The sequence below is a fragment of the Quercus suber genome, unplaced genomic scaffold (assembly GCF_002906115.3).
Source record: "Quercus suber isolate HL8 unplaced genomic scaffold, Cork oak 2.0 scaffold_8, whole genome shotgun sequence".
Classification (NCBI taxonomy): domain Eukaryota; kingdom Viridiplantae; phylum Streptophyta; class Magnoliopsida; order Fagales; family Fagaceae; genus Quercus; species Quercus suber.
The window spans coordinates 244,900-264,742 of record NW_027069474.1 but is presented as its reverse complement, the minus strand read 5'-3'; the positions used below and the strand labels follow the sequence as shown (position 1 = coordinate 264,742).

Below are 19,843 nucleotides of genomic sequence, written 5' to 3'. Positions count from 1 at the left end.
TCCCTCTTATCATCCTCCTATTGATCATCTATTGGCCTCCCTCCTGACCGTCTGTCCCGTCAGAGGTCATATCCGTGCTCAGGGGCCTCACACTGATCGATATTGCCCTGTCAAGGGGTTACATTCCTATTAATGCGGCCAAAAGGGTTAGGTAAGCGCATTCAATGCCGAGGTGACAGTCCGCCCCGGGCTTGCCCCTTCTCCGTATTTCTGTTGTCAACGCGGAGCACTGGGCCCTCTCCTCCTCGGATATTCCAAGAGTCCTTTGGTAGGGTGGTCCTCGTGTTTTTCCGAGGTCTCAGACGCCCGAGGACAGGGTCATCCTCGGACCCATCATGCATCCTCAGCGTGGGCCGTTTGAGCTTGGCTTGGAGTGGGCCAGGGCTACCCGATTTTCTGGGCCTACAATAGCCCTTCAAAATCTTGTTGCACGCATTCTCGAGCGGGGAGAAGGATTTTGACACCCTCGGCTTTACCCCCCACGTCAGTACTGGGGTCCATTCATCTGCTCAAGGCATGTTGCTGACGTTTCGGAGCACGTAACGTGCCCATCATTAAATTCAGACGGCTTTGTGCTCCCCACGTCTAATGAGGCGTTATCCATCCAACGGTGGAGGTTTGTCTCGCATTTATGGGCGAGAAAACCCGCATGGTTCCTCGATTTGGGGTATAAATACCCGTACGAACCGTTTCTTCCTGTTTCTCATTTGTAATCAAGAATTCTCGTGCGCCCCTCCTGAGTTCAGTCACACTCTCGCACCTCCAGCACAAAAAGCCTGTCCGAGGAGCTCCTTCTCTTTAGTAAGTCGCTTTATTCCTCTCTGAGCTCTCTCTCTCTCTGCTCTTTCTTCTACTTCGCCTGTTCTCTCTTAGTTCTTTTAGGTGTCAACCGGGATGGGTAGGTTTAAGAAATACGTCGATACTGAGAAGGCGATGGAGAAATTCATCACTGACTACCGAATTCCTGGCAATGTAGGTCTGAGATATTGTGAGGACGGGAATTGACGCATACACAGACAGGAGGGCGAGGTGGTAATTCCCATTGTCGCCTTCCTTGAAGGGGGGATGACGATCCCTATGGGGCCGGTGATGAGGGGTTACCTCACGCACTTCCGGTTGGCCCCCATCTAGTGTGGGATAAACGTCTTTAGGATTCTGGGTTGTGTAGACGCCCTGAACGAGAAGATGGGGCTGAGGTTGACCCACCACGACGTGAACTGGTGTTACAACCTTCAGCTTCTTAAGGGCAAGTCGTCTTACCTGAAGATGAGAGACGATAGGGTACGGCTCATTAAGTGCCTCCTCAAGTCCAACAAGGGGTTCAACGAGGATTTCCTCATCGTGTCAGGGGAGTGGCACGATGGCCTTCACTGCCCAACAACAGAGGGAATACCAAGTGGGGCAGTGGGAAACAGGAGGGGTTTCAAGTTCTCGTCTTTTTTCTTCCCCCTTTTTTTTTTACTAACGCGGTGGTGCTTTCCGCTTGCAGACCCACACACTTTTGAGCGTCACTTCCCTCTAGTCAACCAGGAAGACTTGCAGAAGGTACTGAGGGCGTCAGTGTATATAAACGAGGACGACAATCAGGTTAGGGCCGCTCACGTAATTTTGGGGTATAAACCTGCCCAGAAATCGTTCCCGGTTCTGAAGCACGTCATCCGAGCCGGCGGTCCTCGGCTTCAGAGGATTACTGTGATCGAGGACGGATTTTCATTCCCCGAGGAGCCCTCTGACCAGGAAGCTGTCACACTAGCCGTCCCCTCTTCTTCCCAACCGCTCGTCGAGGCCCCCGAGGAAACTCCAGAGGGGGAAGGGGATGCGTTTGACGCCTTCGCTCAGCTTGATCAATCTGAGGACCCTCCCGGGGACTTGGGTGATCCCAATTTGACCGAAGCAGACCTCCTTGCTTCAAAAGCCTCTCCTCGACCGAGAATGGGTTACAAGAGGAAGCCCACCACCACCCTGCTGGACCTGATTGAGGGCCAACCAGGGGAGTCCCAGTAGAAACTTCCCACTCCACCTCTGAAGACTAGGTCGACTTCTGCTCAGCAGAAGCTCCCTCCTCCTCCTTCTCAGACGCGCTCACCCCTCTGGGTCCGTGCCTGCCGGCCCCAAGAAGAAGAAGGATAAAGGTAAGAGGCCTGTGGAGGATAAGACGGTGTCCTCGCAGGAGGAAGACACTACTCTGCGGCCGTCCAAGCAGCTCAAAATAGGCGACAAGAGCCAGGAGAGGCAGGTAGTCGACACCACCTCTTCTGAGGCTCAGGCTTGGCTCCTAGCCCCGATGCTCCGTGGGGAGCCCTTGAGGGATAACGCCTCCCTAAGGGACTTCAATGAGGGCGAAGGTGCGCGCGTGGCCGATGCGCTGGAGAGGAGCCTGCTGCTCCCGGTGGACATGGCTGAGCTTAACTCTTTGACGAGCGAGCAGGTCTTCCTTAGCCTCAAGCGATATGTGGGGATGGTAAAGGCTATAACTTCGACTCTTCGCCCGCTCTTTTTCTTTTATTGGGCTTATAGCGTATTGGTTATTCTGGCAGGTTGTCCAGGCTATCTTTAAGTTGGAGGGGGCGGCGAACGACCAGAGGAAGGCTCTCAACAAGGAGCGTGATTGGCGCTTTGAGGCTACCCGGGCTCTGAAGAATTTCGAGGCTGACTTCGCCAAGGCCCGAAAGGATTTGAAGGCGGTGACCAGGGAGCGGGACAGTGCCCTGTCTGGTCTTGAGGGTGCCCAGAACCAGGCTAAGGAGCAGACAAGGCGCTTGGGCTAGGCGCAGGAGCAATTGAAGATCGTGAAGGATCTGATCGCAGATCTGCAGGCTAAGGTGACAAAGACCGAGGGGGCCCAGAGGGAGGCAGAATGGGCCAGAGACCAAGCGCGGCGGGCTAAGGACGAGGCGGACTATGGCAGGGAGATGGCCCTGACTGCCAAGGAGGATGCTGAGGCCACAGCCTACGCCGATGGGGTGGCCGCGGTAGAGGCCCTCTACAAAGTTCAAGTCCCAGGGGTATGTAGGCAATACTGCTCCCAGGTCTGGGCTGAGGCCCTCAAACAAGCCGGGGTGGAAGCTTCGTCCGCCCTGTGGAAGGCAGAGAACGTGTACTACCCCCCTGCTATCCGCGAGGTAGCCCCTAATGTCCCTAAGGTTGGGGAGATTGCTGAAGCGGTGGGGGCTGCTGAACTAAGGGAGCATTCGAGCGAGGAGGTGCCCCAAGAGATAGTGGAGATCCCGTCCGATGATCAAACCCCCGCTACCAAGGAAACAGCTGCTCTCGCTGCACCCTTGCAGTCCCTCCCTTCAAGCCAGGGCTCGGAGGGGTCAGGGGTTGCCCCTGCCCAGCCTGAGCAAAAAGAGTAGGCTCCTCGGCGTCTCGGCTCGTCCTACTTTCACGTTGTTTTATTTTATTTTGTCGTGCTTCTCCTCTGTGCACTGTGGCTCTTGCCATGCAACTTTTACGGACTCATTATTGTAATGCGAATTTAATCTTCCTTTCTATTTATTTCAAAGGCTTATTTGTGTGCACGCTACCTACTTTTCCTCTTTTCCTTTGATCTGCACGATTTTAGCTTGAATTGTATGTCGGCCAATTGCGCCAGTAACGATGATAAGGGGAGAGAACGTATGCATGGGCAGCCCTCTTACGTCTCAAGGGCTAGGTGGGGCTTGATCCTTTCCTAACTTGGGATATTTTGTAGTTGATCTCCCTATAGGCCTGAGTCCGAGGACCATGCAATACCTTGGCTCTGTCTAGTACCCTGGTATAGCTGAACGGTTAGTTTCCCCATAGGCTTGAGTCCGAGGACCATGCAATGCCTTGGTTCTGTCTAACGCCTCCATTTCTCTGTAAGTATCTAGTTTCCCCATAGGTTTGAATCCGAGGACCATGCGATACCTTGGTTCTGTCTAGTACCCAGGTATAGCTGAGCGGTTAGTTTTCCCATAGGCTTGAGTCCGAGGACCATGCAATGCCTTAGTTCTGTCTAACGCTTATTTCTCTGTAAGTATCTAGTTTCCCCATAGGTTTGAGTCCGAGGACCATGCAATACCTTGGTTCTGTCTAGTACCCAGGTATAACCGAGCGGTTAGTTTCCCCATAGGCTTGAGTTCGAGGACTATGCAATACCTTGGTTCTGTCTAACGCTTATTTATCTGTAAGTATCTAGTTTCCCCATAAGTTTGAGTCCGAGGACCATGCAATACCTTGGTTCTGTCTAGTACCCAGATATAGCTGAGCGGTTAGTTTCCCTATAGGCTTGAGTCCGAGGACCATGCAATGCCTTGGTTCTGTCTAACGCTTCCATTTCTCTGTAAGTATCTAGTTTTCCCATAGGTTTAAGTCCGAGGACCATGCAATACCTTGGTTCTGTCTAGTACCCAGGTATAGCTGAGCGGTTAGTTTCCCCATAGGCTTGAGTCCGAGGACCATGCAATGCCTTGGTTCTGTCTAACGCCTCCATTCCTCTGTAAGTATCTAGTTTCCCCATAGGTTTGAGTCCGAGGACCATGCAATACCTTGGTTCTGTCTAGTACCCAGGTATAACCGAGCGGTTAGTTTCCCCATAGGCTTGAGTCCGAGGACCATGCAATGCCTTGGTTCTGTCTAACGCTTATTTCTCTATAAGTATCTAGTTTCCCCATAGGTTTGAGTCCGAGGACCATGCAATACCTTGGTTCTGTCTAGTACACAGGTATAACTGAGTGGTTAGTTTCCCCATAGGCTTGAGTCCGAGGACCATGCAATGTCTTGGTTTTGTCTAACACTTATTTCTCTGTAAGTATCTAGTTTCTCCATAGGTTTGAGTCCGAGGACCATGCAATACCTTGGTTCTGTTTAGTACCCAGGTATAACCGAGCGGTTAGTTTCCCCATAGGCTTGAGTCCGAGGACCATGCAATGCCTTGGTTCTGTCTAACGCTTATTTCTCTGTAAGTATCTAGTTTTCCCATAGGTTTGAGTCCGAGGACCATGCAATACCTTGGTTCTGTCTAGTACCCAGGTATAGCAGAGCAGTTAGTTTCCCCATAGGCTTGAGTCCGAGGACCATGCAATGCCTTGGTTCTGTCTAACGCTTATTTCTCTGTAAGTATCTAGTTTCCCCATAGGTTTGAGTCCGAAGACCATGCAATACCTTGGTTCTGTCTAGTACCCAGGTATAGCGGAGCGGTTAGTTTCTCCATAGGCTTGAGTCCGAGGACCATGCAATGCCTTGGTTCTGTCTAACGCTTATTTCTCTATAAGTATCTAGTTTCCCCATAGGTTTGAGTCCGAGAACTATGCAATACCTTGGTTCTGTCTAGTACCCAGGTATAACCGAGCGGTTAGTTTCCCCATAGGCTTGAGTTCGAGGACCATGCAATGTCTTGGTTCTGTCTAACGCTTATTTCTCTGTAAGTATCTAGTTTCCCCATAGGCTTAAGTTCGAGGACCATGCAATACCTTGGTTCTGTCTAGTACCCAGGTATAACCGAGCGGTTAGTTTCCCCATAGGCTTGTCAGGCTCCTGGTACGTATACCTTGGTTCTGTCTAGTACCCAAGTATAGCTGAGCGGTTAGTTTCCCCATAGGCTTGAGTCCGAGGACCATGAAATGCCTTGGTTCTGTCTAACGCTTCCATTTCTCTGTATGAAGGGGTTTGTCCTCGGTCCGCTTTATTGGAAACGATTCCTCCTTGGGTCGGACTATGATCTTACACGTGGCGTTGACTTCGCCTCCAGCTCGAGTCCCTGTCTTTTTCATTTACGAGGCGTCCTTTGGCCGCTCGCGCTCTGCACTTGACGTTTCGGTGTGCGAGGCGTGCCTTCATTAATGTCCTCGAGAATCAACACAAATCCAGCAGCTTACGGTCCCTTTGGAATTTGGTAGCTTCGTGATTAGCACTGCTGATAATTCTCCTTTTGAATTCTGTGTGGATTAATTCTCACCAACCTTCATCCTCTATATAAGACTTTCCGGGGAGATGGTTTCTCCATACTCCATGAACTTCCCAACACAAACAGAAACACGCCTTTTCAGTTCCCCAAGCCCCTTTAATAACCCCGCCAGAATTGTGACCTGAGTTGGCAGATATGGGGCGGCTTTGGGCGGGTGTGAGGACATCCGTACCAAGAGCCGTTGTAACTGCAGCCCCCACTGGGCTTCCGGCGCGGCAGAGTCTAGGCGTAACACTGACAGTGCTGTGCACGGTGGCCAGGAGGGATGTCGCTGAAGTACCTAATGTCTCTCCCTGGAGTGTACCTCCGACGGAGGAGACGCGCGAACTCCCGTCATGGCTGGTGCCCGAGTGTTACCGTCTCCAACGGCCAACGCTCATGAAGATTGGAGAGAATCAAGGGAACATCACGGGGGAGGGCGTCCCGGTGCCCCTGCATCTACTCCTTGCTTTGTTCAAGCTCCGCCGCACCGAGAAAAGAGTTGTTGGTGACCTTGAAACAAGCCAGCCTCCTTCCTGCATCCTATTGTCAAGCTCTCCCATTCTCTTGATGCCAATAAAAGCACGGGTTGACACTTCCCTCTAGCTAGTTTTAGGACGGGTCCACCTGGGCTTCTGTTTGTAGGATTAGCTTGTAGGAGTAGTTTTGAAACACGCCTGCCTGAGCCTCTGTTTGTATGTTGTACCCCTTTGATTTAATAAAGTAACATGAAGTTCATTTTCGTTTCTGCAAAATCTTCTATTTCGGGCTTTTTATTTTTCTGCAACGTTTGTCTGGTAGTTCTTTTTCTTCTTCTTTTTTTTTTTTGTTGGAATCACCACCAATCTTCCGTCGAATGATTACTTAGAACGATCGCCTATTGCGTCGGTCAGTGCACTAATCCTCCCCACAGACGGCGCCAATTGTAGGGTCGTTTTTTGTTGTAACTTAAAAGATATGGGTTTCCCCAGGCCCAACGAACCCATAACAATAAATTTGTAGAGAGTGGGTTGAAAGTTTAGGCGCTCACCGGCGTGCATGAGGCATAAACTACTTTTCTTTTATTGAAAGATACTAAGAACAATTTACAACTAGGGGATGCTCCTCGGACAATGGCCGAGGAGGTTTTTCCTCTCCCAAAAACTCCTTTTTACACTTTGCTCTCATTTCTTATATATCCCTCTTATCATCCTCCTGTTGATCATCTATTGGCCTCCCTCCTGACCGTCTGTCCCGTCAGAGGTCATATCCGTGCTCAGGGGGCTCACATTGATTGATATTGCCCTGTCAAGGGGTTACATCCCCATTAATGCGGCCAGAAGGGTTAGGTGAGCGCATTCAATGCCGAGGTGACAGTCCGTCCAGGGCTTGCCCCTTCTCCGTATTTCTGTTGCCAACGCGTGGCACTGGGCCCTCTCCTCCTCGGATATTCCAGGAGTCCTTTGGTAGGGTAGTCCTCGTGTTTTTCCGAGGCCTCGGACGCTCGAGGACAGGGTCATCCTCGGACCCATCATGCATCCTCGGCGTGGGCCGTTTGGGCTTGGCTTGGAGTGGGCTAGGGCTACCCGATTTTCTGGCCCCACAATTTCTTAAAAAAAATCATTATCTTTTTAATTATTTTTCTTTTTCTTTAACCTCGTAAATAATTAGATTTTAAAATAATCTCTACACTTTCTCTATCTCTAACTCTCTCCCTCTCTCTCTCTCTCTCTCTTCACCCTCCATGGACAGAATCTCTATCTGATCTCAAATTTTCTCTCTACTGTAGCTCCATGGTCAGAGTTCACAAGCTCGGCCTTCTTCTCCACCATGCACCACCGATCTAAGCCAAACTCTCTCTGAGGTTTGATGAATTTGGGCAATTGGGTTTTGTTGATGGTGTTGGGTGATTGTGATGAATTTGGGTTTGGTGTTTGGATTGGGTTCATTGTTCTTCATCCTTCTTGTTAGTATTTAATTTAATTTTTTCTTCTTTTTTTCGTTTGTGTTCTTGTGATCTGGGCTTGATTTGGGAAGAACATGAAGAACAAGTTGTAATGATCTTACAAAAAATAATGAAAAGTAACAACATTTTTTTTTAATTAAATTAGATTTAAGTTTTTTTATAATTTAATTTCTTAAAAAAAAATTATTTTAAAAACTGTACCTAATTTAAAAAATTAAAATGTTGATGTGTCATTTAAAAAATGCCAACTAAAATATTTTATTAGCTATTTCTGCATTTACCTTGCAAATAAGACACATGTAGGAGTTTTATGTTAATGAGTTGACGGTGGAAATAAAAATAGAAATGATTTTCTGTTTTTAAATACTGAAATAATAACAAAATCAAAATGAAAATACAAAGACTACTTTCGCTTAAAAAATTTGAAATGCTACCTGTCAACTTACGGAAAAATTATAAGTTCCGCATGGTGGACAAGTGATGTGGTCCATCATTTTACTAAAAAACTTTTATGCGTTTAAAATTGTTAGTTAGAATTTTTTTTTAAACATAAATTAATTACTGACTCAGTAATTTTAAACAAATAGAAGTTTTTTAATGAAATGATATATCACATTACTTATATACTAGAAGACTTTATAATTTCTTCAACTTATAGCCAATTTGATAGAAAAGTTTGAGTAATATTGTTTATAATTTTTTGAAATATATTTGAGGGTAAAAGTGTATAAGATTGTTTAAAAACTGAAAATATCATAAGTTGGTTACCGCTCTACGAAGCGCACCGGTATCTCCCAAAGTACCCAATTCCCAAGTGGGGCAAAAGGCGAAAACTGTAAAATACGTAAGGGCGTATTTGGCCGAAGAAGAAGGAAAAGAAGAAGAGCCAGAGGAGATCGGCGTGAGAGAGTGAGACTGAGAGAAGAAGAGAGATCGAGAGAGAGAGAGGAAACTGATTTTGGGTTCAAGGGATGATCTCAAAACGCAGCGTTTCAGGTTAGGATTTTTACTCTTTTTTTTTTTTCCTCCTTTTGCCGCGTGCAGCCGTGTCCCGGCAGTGTCCGATTATTGAAAAAAGGGAAGGACGCGTGCAGCTGTGTCCCGTACGCATACAAAACGGGCACTGCAGGCAAATTGCCGTGTCAGTTGTGAAACAGAACCAAGAATTCATCAAAAACAGAACCAACTGATCAAAAATGTGACACCCACACGGCCACAATTTTTTTTTTTCCTGCATAGGAATTAATCAACTCCGTTATAAGTCATAGCCTTAAAAGATAATATTAAACATGGCTGCTTTAGTTTCTTTAGCTAGTGAGACCCAGTTAGTTCAAAGTGTGTGTGCAATTATAGTAAAGGGTCAATGGCACAATCTCTTGAAACCCAAGATTGGTTCCACTCTTACCTCAACAACCATTCACCAGGTACTCCTGCAACCCTCACTTTATAATAACAATCATGGTCCCCCACTTTCTTGGGCATTTTTCAAGTGGGTTGAATCGGTTCCTAACTATAATCACTCTCTGCAATGTTCGTGGACAATGGTTCACATCCTCACTAAGCACAAGCACTTCAAAACTGCACAAGGCTTGCTTGAGAAAATTGCACGCAAGGATTTTCTATCGTCACCCTCAGTTTTGAATGCTTTGGTGAGGAGTTATGATGACCCGGATTTGAATTCTCATGTTTTAAGCTGGCTTGTGATATATTATGGTAATTCAAGGATGACCCAGGATGCAATTCAAGTGTTTGAGCACATGAGGGTGCATGGGTTCAAGCCTCACTTGCATGCTTGTACTGTGCTTTTGAATTGTTTAATAAAGGATAGGTTGACTGATATGGTATGGAAAGTTTATAAGAAGATGGTGCGGATAGGGGTTGTTCCGAATTTACACATTTATAATGTTTTAATTCATGCCTGTTGCAAGTCTGGGGATTTGGAGAAGGCAGAAGAGCTGTTGAGTGAGATGGAATTGAAGTGTGTTTTTCCTGATCTTGTTACATATAATACATTGATCTCATTGTACTGCAAGAGGAGTATGCACTATGAGGCTTTGGGTGTACAAGATAGAATGGAAAGAGGAGGAATAAGTCCTAATATTGTGACTTTTAATTCCCTTATTTATGGATTTTGTAGAGAAGGTAGAATGAGAGAGGCTGTAAAGCTCTTCCAGGAAATTAAAGGTGCTACTCCCAATCATGTGACGTACACTACTTTGATTGATGGATATTGCAGAGTAAATGACCTTGAGGAAGCTTTAAGATTGCGCAAGGTGATGGAGGCTAAGGGCTTGTACCCTGAAGTTGTTACTTATAATTCAATTCTACGCAAGTTGTGTGAAGAAGGCAGGATAAGGGATGCAAATATGCTCTTGAATGAGATGAACGAGAGGAAAATTGTACCTGACAATGTGACATGTAACACGTTGATTAATGCTTACTGCAAGATAGGAGATATGAGGTCTGCATTAAAAGTGAAGAACAAACTGTTGGAGGCTGGATTGAAGCTGGACCAGTTTACATACAAAGCTCTGATTCATGGATTCTGCAAAGTCCAGGAGATGGACAGTGCTAAAGAGCATTTGTTTAGCATGCTTGATTCAGAATTTTCTCCAAGTTACTGCACTTACTCATGGATTATAGATGCTTTTTGCAACCGAGACAATGAAGATGCAGTTCTAAGACTCCCGGATGAGCTAGTGCAGAGAGGCCTTTGTGTCGATGTCTCAGTGTACAGGGCACTGATAAGAAGGCTATGTAAGAGGGAAAGATTGGACTCTGCTGAAAAAATATTCAGTATTATGCAAGGGAAGGGCATATCAGGAGACAGCATTGTATACACTACTCTGGCATATGCTTACTTGAAAGCAGGGAAGGCATCTGTTGCTTCAAAGATGTTAGATGAAATGGCTATAAGGAGGTTGAAGATAACACTTAAACTCTATAAATCGTTCAGTGCTTCTTATCTTGGTGACAGCAACATCTTACGTCTTTTTTGGGATCATGTGGTTGAGAGAGGCTTAATGTCCAAAAATATTATTAAGAAAATGGAGCAGATGAATGTTCCCTCGTAGAGGAAGCTTGTAGATGCATCTGATGTTTGAAACTAAAATTCTGGTCATGCTAGTAGGTCATGACAATACGAATCCTTCATGATTCTAGCCTGTTGTAACTTTTGTTGATTTTACACCATAATAACTGGTCTCACCTAGCGTTTTTCAGCCAAATATCTAATTGTGGGGAACCTGATATGCTGGAAATGTATCGTTTTAAGGAGTGCAATGTGCTCACTCCAAGCATGTCTATGCATCCTCATCACTTAAAGGTGGAGTCATGGAGCTTATTTCCAAATTTGAATAATTATATCCTTTGTGATCACGTAACCATCTTACAGCCATTCTTGTCGCTGGAATTGCATCATTGTTTTGCATCCTGGTAATGTTTATACACAGATTTAAACAGTAGATAGACATTACAAATTGATATTGTATAAGGTGTCCATCACAAAATTTTACAACTTAGAGTATACGCACTATAAATAATATGTATTTTGAGTGATCTGTCTTTCTCTTCGTTTGTAGAGTTTTTAGATGTGTGCACTTTCTGTTGACCCTTTTCACTTCTAATGGTACACTTCCTGTGTACTTGGGATGTGGCTTGTATTTTTATTTTCTTTCTTTTAAATAAAGTCACTCATTATCAATAAAAAGAAGAAGATAAATAGCTGTAATTAATCTAGACATTATGTAAAATATGACATAAAAATAAAGGAAAAAATTAAATGGGGTGGGAGTGTGACTGTGAGGACTGGGGACTGGTTAGAGAGGGAGAGGAAACTGGGGGTAAAGGGGATATTTCATGAATATCTGGGTCCATTGTGATTTATTCCTAATATGAAATGCTATTGGACTTGGACTTATTACCCATTGATGGAACCTAAAAACAAAACCCAAACAATAGGTGCAGTGGTGCCCTAAACCAGCTCTGTATTTCTCTTCTCCGTTTCTCAATAGACCTCCATAGCCACCACATACACAGACAGAGAAAAGCAGGAATTGCAGAAAGACCAGAAGAAAAAAGCAAAAGATTAAGAAACTTCAAAAGGGAAATCCTGACATGCCCGAAAAGGGTTTGTGACTTTTGTGCTGTTTTTTCTTATTAATTTACACTTTGAGCTTGATAATTTAACACTTCTTTTTTTGTTTCCATTTGTTGAAATGGCTTTTGGGTATGTGTGATAAGGCCTCTTGATTGCAAAAGATGAGTTTTTTCCCTTGTTTTCTATAGTTTATCAGCTGCAGTATCAGAATGTTTCTTAATTTGTGTTTTTTCCACCTTGATTTTATCCATTTTGCTATTCTAATGTGGCGGTTCCATCAGCTGCTTTGAAAATTTTGAGCAATTGTTCAAAAATGTGAAAATAGGAAGGATTTGATTATGTAAACTTAACAAGATGTTTGTGATTTGCAATTAACATTTTGGTATGGGATTGTGATTTCAAATATTAACTATGATGTAGTATGCCTTTTTTACTATAAGGTATTGCATATAAATTATTGTCTAACGGGCATATGATGTAGTATGCCATTTAATATATGCCTTTTTCATGGTACCTTTTTCATATTGCATTGGTAGTATGCCTTTTTCACATGATCTAGAAAAATCTTGTTATGCAATACCAAACTTTTTCATAGTATGCCTTTTAATATATGCCTTTTTCATATTGCATTGGTAGTATGCCTTTTTCACTATAAGGTACTATGATATATTAACTATGATTATTTCAAAGATATTGCATTGATATATCTACTTTCCCAAAAAGGCATACTATAATATTTGGATACTGATGCAAGTTTATGGGCATAATCTGATTTTAGAAAAAAAAAAAACTATTGTCTAACTGGCCAATTCTATCAGCACTTGCAATTTTGTAGACAGAAGTAACAAATCAACAAGGCATAGAATGTACACTACAGAATCTATCAGAGTCTTCAGCGTGTTTTACTTGTTGATTGAAAAGTTGCAAATGTTTTAAAAATGTATTACATTGTATTTTCCCTTACCTTTGCTACCTCACGAGTAATTGAGTAAAAGAAAGAGCACTTCAAATAGGTTCTTGAAGAAAGCAAAAGGTTTCAGGTTTTGGGAAAGTTGATATATCAATGCAATATCTTTGAAATAATCATAACTCAGATAGTCTGGGTAATTTTCAGATCTTGTGTCATAGACTTAATAGGATCATAAGCAATGTAATTGGACTCATTATTGTAATTCATCCAATGGATCCATTGACAGATGGATACAATTCATGTGAAAATATTAATGCAATTCTGGTGCCTTTTTGAAAAAAGTTGTCTTTAGTGTGAAAGGCCAGTGTAAAATTGCCACGGGTTTGGGGGGTATATCATACTTGTATCTGACCATCTTATTTTTAATGTAAATTTCCTAGATTTTGGCCCTGATTTCCTCCTTGCAATACATATTTGCTCGATATATATTGCTGGTGAAGTACTGAGAAGTAGGTGTTTTTTGTTGTTTCCAGATGGAAATTTACGTAAGGAAGTGGAAAGGGACAACAACGAACATGCATGAAAGAAGAAGCTAAAAAGAGAAAAGTGAAATGATATTGACACTAGCAAAGCTGTTCGGAGCTATATTGAAGCTGAACGTGGTTTTTACATGCTAATGGTATGTTGAAGAGCTTTACATCTGAAAGAATCTTTTCTATATTATTATTATTATTATTATTATTTTGGGTCAGACAATCACAGAAAGGAAAATGAAAGAGTCATCAAGGAAGAAAAATAGAACAAAATCAGTAAAGAAACACTGTGGATGGACTTGAATTTGATGACCAACATGGTGTGTTCATAAATTTTTAAGTTTAGATGATAAATGCTATGCCTTTTTCTTTTCAAAATGAATCATGTTAAGGCAAAATTTTTCTTAATGGATTCTTTCTGCCTAGAACTATCTGATTTTGCAATTTTCCTGTTCTTCTTGGATACCTCAAAGATTTAGTGGCTGTGGAGATGTTTTTGAATTATCAATGCCATTGCCTGTAGTGTATTACTTGATTATATGCTTTTGTGGTCATATTATCTCATTAACTTGAGATATTTTTTTTCTCCTTTTCTTACTCAAGTTGTAGTTTGTCATCTCTCTCCAGGGAATGAGGGCTGCTCAAAAGGGTGAAATGTATGAATTTCAGGGCATATGCTTTTATGTGTTCAATTGCTCACAATCTAGTGGCAACATATAGTTCTCAATTCTCAGTAAGCATAGTTCATAAATGAGCAAAGTAAAAGTTTAAAGTGGATTCCGATGATTTTTATCCAAATCTCTTCTAGGGATGAAGACTATTGAAAAGGAATGAAAAGTATGAACTAGCGAATCTGGGACATTCATCTTATCTATATGCATTCAACTTTTCATATCTAGTAGCATGAAACGGATTTTTTTGGGTGGAAAAGTGATTATGAAAAAGATTACAACTATAGAAAGAGAAAGGGTTACTTATCCCAAAAAAAAAAAAATAGAGAGAGAGAGAGAGAGAGAGAGAGAGAGAGAGGGTTAATGTACCAGATGTCCAAGGTACTTACAGAAAGGTAACAAAAGAACTTTGACCACCAACAATGAAAATTATTGAACAAAAAAAGACTGTCAGAATCTGCCTAAATCAGATATTAGGGTTATCTACATTATCTGATTCCACTGTTAGCTACCATGATGGTGACATTTGCAAGCTATAGTTCAATGTTGAAAATTGATTAAAACAGTCATTGACTGAAGTTAATATGGATAATCAGTTTTATTTTGAGGATAATTCTAACTGTATTTTGCTATTTTTAATTTATTTTTATGGTTATTTTTCATGTCATTGTTTTCTTATTGAAAACTTCTTGAACTGCAGAATGGATTACGGAATACCACCAAAGTAGACCAGGGTTGAAGGTTCTGCCGCAAAAAAAAATGATGACTTTACAACTGCTCTTGAGGCCCAGCTAGAACAGGTATTCTCCTCTGTTTATTTATTTATTATTTTTTATAGGCCTCTTTGTTTTCATCGTACATGAAGTAGTATTTTATCAATAAAGTTATTATTACCTAAAAAAATATGGTATTCTCCGCTGTATCTCTGTCAGTAATTCTTAATTTGATATTCAACCATAATGTCTTTTTTTTTTTTTTTTGGATAAGTAAAATGCTAGAATAAAATTTCGGAGGGAGAACCATAATGTCTTTTTATTATGCTATATCTACCACCATTATAACTTATGCTCCAAAAGAACAGTTTTCTACTTGCACTTGTACAAATCATTGTGTGGCTCAAATTGGACAAAGTTATATTCACATACACATGAATTTTTGTGCCTGAACAAAGCACAATTTTCATGGTTTGATTATAAAGACATTCAAACGGTTGATGTACTGTGCTCTTTTACATTTGTGCACAATTTTCGTTGAAGGGGAATGCTTGTTGGTTAAATAAATGCCACATATTGCAGCATCTAACCTTTGTCTGCAAGACTAGCACTTGATTTTGTCAAAGGGAAATGTACACTTGCATCCATCACCATGTATCAGGTTGGTGTTGCTCATGTGCTGTTAACATTAGGGATTCATGTATTTTCATGGAAAGTTTTCTTCTAGTACATATTGAGAAGGTGTCTATAGAATTGATATCTTGCACATTAATAAAATCTCACAGGTCGTTTTCTTTTTTTTCACCTATTATTTATGAGGCTCACTCTTACTTTTGTCCTAGTGTCCATTTAGCATTAGTTTATTTGGCTTTTTGCTAATTGCTTTTTGCTAAAAGTGGCTAAAATATACTTGTACTTGAAAAAAAAATTTAAAAAGTTTCACATAAACCAAATAAGGTAAAAGAATTCAAAGGATAAAGTTTCGTTGTTTGTAACACCCGCACACATCCAAAAACTGCATACTGTGATTCACTTGTCTTGAGGCCTCCGAGTGTCCTTGCAATATAGTTTGCCTCTGCTGTTCTATAGGGATAATCCAAGTCAAACATTTACATTAAGGTGTTTTTTCAAATCCATTTTCAAGATCATTATAGCTTTTGCTGAGGCAGTATTCAAGGGTGTTGTTTGAAATTTAGTTTCGGTGAATTCGGTATATATATACTCGGCACAAACACGCCTATGAGTGCATCATTATCATGGCATATGGTTTGTAATATGAATATGAGACGTATATAATGCGTAACAAGCATGTAGCTGATTCCATGTCTAATTGGTTGTTTAATGTAATAAGAAAGAATATAGCATACATATATAAATGCGTTTAAGATAGGTTCTTTGTTTTCTTCTGTCCTAATCAAAAAAATTATAAACTATGGCATATGCAGGTGACACTTTCCAGTTAAAATCTATTTTCCTTATTTTTCTGAATAGTAATGGTCCTGATATGTGTGTGTGTGTGTGTGTGTCTAGTGTGGTGCAACTGATACATGGCTTATATTTCTATTTTTCTTGCAGAGATCATGATGTTACAAAGAAAGTTTGAGCAGGTTAAAAGCGAATACATCAATTGAGAGTTGTTACTAGGAAGTTTCGATCTTACTGAACAAGACACAGTACAAAGTACAAATAAAAGCCAGCAGCTGAAGCATCAGAAAGTTAACAAATTTGTAGTCCTTTTATTTTGGATAATTAATAGAAAAATGAGTAATTAATGCATATATTTTGGACCGGATTTGCAATGTGATTTAACCTAGTTGTATGGAAGTTATGGAGTTCAAGTGATAGTCCAGTGGTACTGTCATGTTTTATGATTTTGTAGTTCGAGCCTCACCTCTCTCCTCACTATCTACCTAAAAAAAACACACCAAAAAAGGTTATTTGGCAGCAAGAGGGGTTAATAATTTATCAAGCTAGTATATATTACCACTTATAAAAACTTCCTAGCCCTCACTAGAAATTCCATTCTCTCACTAAAGTATTGTCTTCCTTTTTCACTAGCCTAATTTTAATTGGTCGTCTTTTTTATTTCCTTTTATGCAATATCGCAATTATGTCAAGTTACAATGATGCAATGTTCCTCAAAAAAGGAAAAAAAATTGTTAGCAAATAAAAGGGAATACACACACACACGCACGCACGCACAACTCCTTTACACAAAATCAAAGTCTAGTCATATTGTGGTTCAGGATAATTCATCGGAGTTTATGCTTGAAGAACGAGTGCGATGACCTTGTAAGTTGTAACTTGTAAGGCATACACCTTTTAATGGTTGTTCTTGCGTTCAAAATTACGGCACTGGCCATCCCACATCAATCACATGAGACAAATAAAGCTTTTTGGAGCAAGCTCCCAAGCATCTACAATTCTACATGTACCAAACTCTCTTCTCAAACAAAAACAAAAATAAAAACCAAACTTGAACAAATCAAGCATTCTTCATATACAGGAAGCGCGAACATCCAAAAATTTTCCAAGAGACCTCCTAGGCCTCAACATGAGATGAGGCCTGTGGGTGAGATCATGTGTGGTCTCAAGTTAATCACAACTCAGGCCTTTTCCGATGATGGGGATTCTATATTTACTAATTTTTTAAAATTATATTAATAATTAATACTGTATGTGAATCAATAAAAATAAAAATAAAAACAAATTTTATCCGACAACCCTAATAGATTCCAATTAAATCAACTGATACACCAAACAAAACCCATTGATAAAAGCAATAAGATAATCACAGCACAAATAGGTACTATAATATTAAAAACGCTTGGTTCAACACTTCCCAGATCAGGGAATCAACATTTATTACACAATTTAAAGACAGCGGAGGACCATGCAGCGACATATAATGATAATCCACATAGAGATTAGAGAATACTAACATAACCCCACAACTTTTATTCAGCAACAAATAAAACATATATAACTAGTTCTTTTCAACTTCCTCATCTTTCTCGTCCTCGCTCCAGCAGCATTTGAGGATTGATCTAGGAGATGCACAGCTTTCAGCCCTGACACAGCTGTAATAGGTGAGAGATCCACCACCCAATCCAAGCAANTTGAAGAACGAGTGCGATGACCTTGTATGTTGTAACTTGTAAGGCATACACCTTTTAATGGTTGTTCTTGCGTTCAAAATTACGGCACTGGCCATCCCACATCAATCACATGAGACAAATAAAGCTTTTTGGAGCAAGCTCCCAAGCATCTACAATTCTACATGTACCAAACTCTCTTCTCAAACAAAACAAAAATAAAAACCAAACTTGAACAAATCAAGCATTCTTCATATACAGGAAGCGCGAACATCCAAAAATTTTCCAAGAGACCTCCTAGGCCTCAACATGAGATGAGGCCTGTGGGTGAGATCATGTGTGGTCTCAAGTTAATCACAACTCAGGCCTTTTCCGATGATGGGGATTCTATATTTACTAATTTTTTAAAATTATATTAATAATTAATACTGTATGTGAATCAATAAAAATAAAAATAAAAACAAATTTTATCCGACAACCCTAATAGATTCCAATTAAATCAACTGATACACCAAACAAAACCCATTGATAAAAGCAATAAGATAATCACAGCACAAATAGGTACTATAATATTAAAAACGCTTGGTTCAACACTTCCCAGATCAGGGAATCAACATTTATTACACAATTTAAAGACAGCGGAGGACCATGCAGCGACATATAATGATAATCCACATAGAGATTAGAGAATACTAACATAACCCACAACTTTTATTCAGCAACAAATAAAACATATATAACTAGTTCTTTTCAACTTCCTCATCTTTCTCGTCCTCGCTCCAGCAGCATTTGAGGATTGATCTAGGAGATGCACAGCTTTCAGCCCTGACACAGCTGTAATAGGTGAGAGATCCACCACCCAATCCAAGCACATCACAGCTCTTTTCTCCACAATGGTATTCCTTCAAATCCAGAGGGAACTTGGTTCCAAGTTCCATTTCAGCACTATCAGCATGCAGAGCAACGGAGAACGCAGTAGGTTCAAAGCAAGCCAAAACCCTCTCGATCATCTGGGTCAAATTCACATCTTCAAAATCATAGCCAACTGCTTCAAAACTTGCATAACTGAAACCATCTTCTGGTGTAACATGGATTGTAGAAATTGCAGCACCTTCAATAGCATTCATGGAGTACCCACAAGGGTCAAACTCAAAGTCACATATCTCAGATTGAGGAAGAATCTTCCTGATACCAGAATCCTCAGTCATCAGAGCTGCTGAAGCTGCATTTGTTTTGTAGAAAACTGATGCCCTCTTTCTGTCCAAACCAATCATGCACATCTCTAGAGTGTAAACAGGGCTTGGCTGTCGCGCCAATTCTGCAGAAGCAGAGTAAACATGCCATTTCTGTGATTTTTCAGGGCTACCCATCACATGTGCCTTGCTGCCCAAACCGAGCTTGCCAAAATAGCTATCAAGAACAGCTACTTCTTCTGAGAAGCTCCGATGTGGAGATGGCTGAGCTCCAGGAAAAATAAAGCTTCCACGAGTGTATCTCACAGATTTCACTGTAAGACATAGCGCTTCAGCCAATTTAAGGATGGCTGGAATGGAGAGAAGCAATTTTGTGGTCCCACAAGTTTTGATAATAACTTTGTAAGGATACACAAAAAGGCTAGATTCAGACAGGACATACGAATCAACGTAATCATTTGACAGAGAAGCAACAATGGTGCATTCAGCTGGTCCTAGAATCTCATCCAATTGAGATTTTGACAAAGTACGGAGGCCCATGCCCCCAGGATCAGCAAAGATACCTGGCTCAAAGAAAGATACCTCAAGCCTCTTTTCATAACCTTCAAATCCAATTGCAGAGACCGGCAAGGAGGCCATTTTTTCTCAAGGGAAGCAAATAAAGTTGCACAAACGGAGGAGGACGAGGGAACAAGTGAAGTAGAAAAGAAAGAAAAGACTACAGCAATTTTAGCAGTATGAAAATCCTAAAGTTTATGTCAAAACTCCGGTAATCT

The 19,843-nt window shown here is 41.4% G+C and overlaps 2 protein-coding genes across 5 annotated transcripts; one reads left to right on the top strand and one right to left on the bottom strand.

The window, feature by feature from the left end:
* Positions 1-8,614: 8,614 nt before the first annotated feature.
* On the top strand, positions 8,615-16,623 carry LOC112010953 (pentatricopeptide repeat-containing protein At5g38730). Of its 4 annotated transcripts, none has more exons than XM_065775298.1 (5): positions 8,615-11,178; positions 13,396-13,541; positions 14,767-14,866; positions 15,362-15,440; positions 16,355-16,623. In XM_065775298.1, the coding sequence occupies exon 1, from the start codon at positions 9,143-9,145 to the stop codon at positions 10,925-10,927; it is 1,785 nt and encodes a 594-aa protein (XP_065631370.1). In that variant the 5' UTR covers positions 8,615-9,142; the 3' UTR covers positions 10,928-11,178; positions 13,396-13,541; positions 14,767-14,866; positions 15,362-15,440; positions 16,355-16,623. The 4 variants fall into 4 exon arrangements, with proteins under 4 accessions (XP_065631370.1, XP_065631367.1, XP_023899105.2 ...); XM_065775295.1 differs by lacking the exon at positions 15,362-15,440 and adding an exon at positions 14,023-14,128; XM_024043337.2 differs by lacking the exon at positions 15,362-15,440.
* Positions 16,624-18,417: 1,794 nt separating this feature from the next.
* LOC112010935 (S-adenosylmethionine decarboxylase proenzyme) lies at positions 18,418-19,843 on the bottom strand. Its single transcript, XM_024043312.2, has one exon. The coding sequence runs from the start codon at positions 19,704-19,706 to the stop codon at positions 18,615-18,617; it is 1,092 nt and encodes a 363-aa protein (XP_023899080.1). The 5' UTR covers positions 19,707-19,843; the 3' UTR covers positions 18,418-18,614.